This window comes from Odontomachus brunneus, unplaced genomic scaffold (assembly GCF_010583005.1).
Source record: "Odontomachus brunneus isolate Ranch 3 - 2012 unplaced genomic scaffold, Obru_v1 Obru_scaffold_031, whole genome shotgun sequence".
NCBI classification, from domain to species: Eukaryota; Metazoa; Arthropoda; class Insecta; order Hymenoptera; family Formicidae; genus Odontomachus; species Odontomachus brunneus.
In genome coordinates, this window is record NW_022639481.1 from 456,465 (window position 1) to 460,069 (window position 3,605).

Below are 3,605 nucleotides of genomic sequence, written 5' to 3' on the forward strand. Positions count from 1 at the left end.
GAGAGGGAAGGGCGGTGGCGACTCGCAGCACTTTGTGCTCAGTGCCCCGCAAAACTACGTATAATTATATTGACGATGCATTCATACATATGTACTTTATGCCCGAGTACCAAGTGATTCCCGCTTGTTAGAGTTTCTACCTAAACCGAGATTTCTTCTCTTGCCATTCCTGAATGTGCTTCGCGATCGTGCAATCCCGTCATTAGGATGAGATTAAGGGAAGCTCTGTTGTATCATCGTGCGGAGATAGAAAAAGGAGATGATTGGTCCAGTCGCCGAGTACTTGCGACGGATCAACTGAATTTTTCCTCAGTCGAATTAGTATGATCTAATTAAGTGCATATTGGACAGTTCTCTCGCAGTCAGCTATTCGTTGGATCAAAGGAGCGAGACAATGAGAGAGCGAAAAGAATATTTGTTACCAAGAGTATAACGTGTAACAATCTATCCGATATGCAACTGTATCTCTCATGAAACGCGAATATCACTGCGAATCAAGATGCGCAAACAGAAGCGCATAAAAAAAATATGTATTCCGCAAAAGCTACGTGAATTTGCGTCTCGAGCGAACGAAACCTCGCAGGATATTCATATGATATTTCTTTGAAGCGCAATTAATGAAAGGCAAATAACCGTCCTTTGAGATAACGATAATTAATATTTAATTCTCTCAGAGGGGTGTGCCATCGGTCTGTAAATCCAGACGTAGATCAAATATCAGTTAAAATGTTTGACGAATCTGCGACTTGAATTTATTTCTCGTATAAAATTGATCCGTAATTACACAGAGTTTCTCTCTCTCTCCCTCTCACTCTCTTTTTCTCTCTCTCATTCTCTCTCTGCCTACAATTTTTGTCGCTCTCCCAATGTGGATTATCTAAGAAATTGAATCTGAATATTAATGCGAAAATGCGCTCCTTACGTTCCACTACACATATTCGATACGCCGTCATATCGTTTTCTTCTCTGCCACTGTAAATCTTGCCCGAGAGTGAGATTTATTCAACTATGCCCCGTAGATCGAGCATTAATGAATTTTCCGATATTTTACGATGCCGCGGGGGTTGCGATCGCTGAAAGCCAGCACCTCCCTTTACCACCCCATACTTCTCGCCTTCGTCCCCTCCCTCTTTCTCTCGCATACGCGTACATCCATGGGCGATGGAATCACCCGTGGAAGCAAAGAGGATGTGCTGGTACTACCAAACGTATTCTATTGTGCACTAATTATCTAATTATGGCACAAAACAATTGTGGCGAATAATCTAAGTTTATGTAGTTTAAATTAACCTGTTAATTCATTGGAAATCTACTATCGAATTAAGTAGCAATTTCGCACATTGACAAATTATATTGCGCAATAATTTAATGAGTCGACCAATTAAATTGAATAATACACGGTTAATTATAGAGAATAAACTCAGCGAGAACATAAAATGACATATTGCAAAATAAAACAAAAATAAATTAAATATACGTATAGAAATGATTTTATTTAACTGTCAAGTTAGATAAAGTTAGATAAAATTAGATAAAGAGAAGCTTTTACTAGCTGTTTGTGAGATTTCTCAATTTGAATATTTCCATTAAATAATATCGCGGCCTATTTTCCTTTGTTTATTAAATAACAACCCGTTTAAATAACAACCGGTCGTTCTCTATCCCCTCCTCCCCCTTACGCCCCGTGGACGTTTTAATTTCAGAACAGAGAAATATCCCAGTGTCGCGCGCATCCCGCACGGTTTCGGTGTTCAAGGGTACGAGCGTATCTTACGCGGAGCAACCCCTTTAAGTCCTCGACCAGACGGTTTCGATTTATTTGCGGCAATGGCGCATCTTTCATCGCCCGGCCGCGGCTTTTCGCGTGCTCGCTGACCGAAACGCGCCGGAATAAGTTTTGTTTACCGGTCGCGCCGCGAGCGGTCTCAAATTAAAACGTCGGTGCGATTTTTCCGCCTCTCGCGGTGAAGGAACCATAAATCCCGGGTAATGGCCGCGCGCGGGTCGCTCGATAGCGTCCTTCGGCGTTTATGAAGGCTGCGGGAGGGAGGGGAGGAAAATAAATGAGAGGTGATTAGCAGCGTCGTACGTATCTGCCGCAATATCGAGAGCCGCGAAGGTGTTGCTGCAGGCTGATATCGCGCTGTGGCCGGGAAGCGTCGCCATAACGGCTGGCGTAGGCGTCACTGTAGATGTCAATTTCAGTTATTCGGTCACCTTGGCGCGTTTCATACATTCGCATGCCCTAACATCCGTGTGACCTCAATTGACACTAACTTCCCACCGTGACTTAGCACCTTGACTGCCGCACTTATCGTGGAAAAATTTTCGCCTGCCGCCAGCAGAGCTCGAGAGCTCGCTCGCGGACTGTATTTATACACGAACATACCCCTTGCACCTAAATCCTCGCAAATCTACCTTTATGCAGCGTCTGCAGTATCACAATTGCAGGCAATTGATTGCAATCATCGACAACAGATATTTCCTTATAAGGCGACAACTGCTGGCTGAATGGAGTCGCATATGACAGCTGTCGCCAAAGTGTTAGTATAACAACTAAAATTAGTACTCTGTTCTAGATATCGAGGGAATAATTCGCATAATTTGAGGAGTGTGCAATTCTGAGTTGTACACACTTGCTAGTGTGTACAATTTGAATTAGTGAATTACGATATTTGGGTTTACTAATGTGTTTCAGGCATTTGAGGTCTCTTAGACCGAGAAACCGTGTATCCTGGAATAAGAAGCTCACGGAACATCAGACCAACCGAAAATGTCTAATAGGAGATGGCGGAAGGTCTTAATCGGTTCTCTCAAAGAGCTCGTTTACACGGTATGGTTTCCTTTAAAACTTCCTGGCCGAGTATATCCCCCAGTTTGCCCCCTCAAGCTTTGGTAAGCGCGATCCTATCGGCAAAACGAAACACCCCTAAGCTCACCCTATCATCCTTGTTTAACTCCGAGCAAAGGACGACAATAACCGTTCGATAATGACAGCAACGACGCGGAAATACTCCGCTATTATCATGAGAGTCAACTGGAATGAAACAGTCGTAGGCCCATTGTCGAAAATGCATTGTGTTTTAGGGCGGATTGATACGTCATCACGTAACGCACATGCGAGCCGTGACAAAAGCTTCTCGATTGATCGTTTTAATCTCTCGCACTCGATAAACCGACACGGTCGGGCTCGTTAGTTTTATTGCTGTGGGCGCCGAAAAGTCTGTTTGATAAAAAATATACCGTTACATTACTGATGAGGGAACTTGATTAGGAAACTTCGGTAAATAATTTCGCAAGTCCCCGGAATCTTCAACAAAAAAATCCGCCAATGATAGTTCGATGTTCTGGAAAAAAGTTTAAATCACCATGGAAGTTCGGACCGTTAGCGACTTCGCGAGGAACGCTCCAAAGAAATTAGCTTCGTTGCGTCAGAAGCCGAAACCATGCGTTTCCGTCGTTCTCAAGTTTCGCGGAATACATGCTCGTCTGTGACGAAGGCTTCGTCAAAGGCTGTGTCTAATGGCTCGTGTCGCAGAAAGTTACCCTTGTCCGTCTCTCCCCCATCCTGTTTCTATTTCTCTCTTTTCCTCCCCCCCCCCCCC

The 3,605-nt window shown here is 44.0% G+C and overlaps 1 protein-coding gene across 11 annotated transcripts in view; it reads left to right on the forward strand.

The window, feature by feature from the left end:
• LOC116843282 overlaps positions 1-3,605 on the forward strand; it is a 274,864-nt gene that overhangs the window by 222,400 nt on the left and 48,859 nt on the right. Inside the window, exon 1 of one of the 11 annotated variants that reach the window (XM_032813590.1) lies at positions 2,185-2,833. The exons of the other annotated variants lie outside the window; for them this stretch is intronic. Within the exon in view, the coding sequence (XP_032669481.1) occupies positions 2,788-2,833 (46 nt within the window). The 5' untranslated portion in view covers positions 2,185-2,787. Of the gene's footprint in view, positions 1-2,184; positions 2,834-3,605 lie in introns of those variants that run through there. 11 annotated transcript variants of the gene reach the window in all.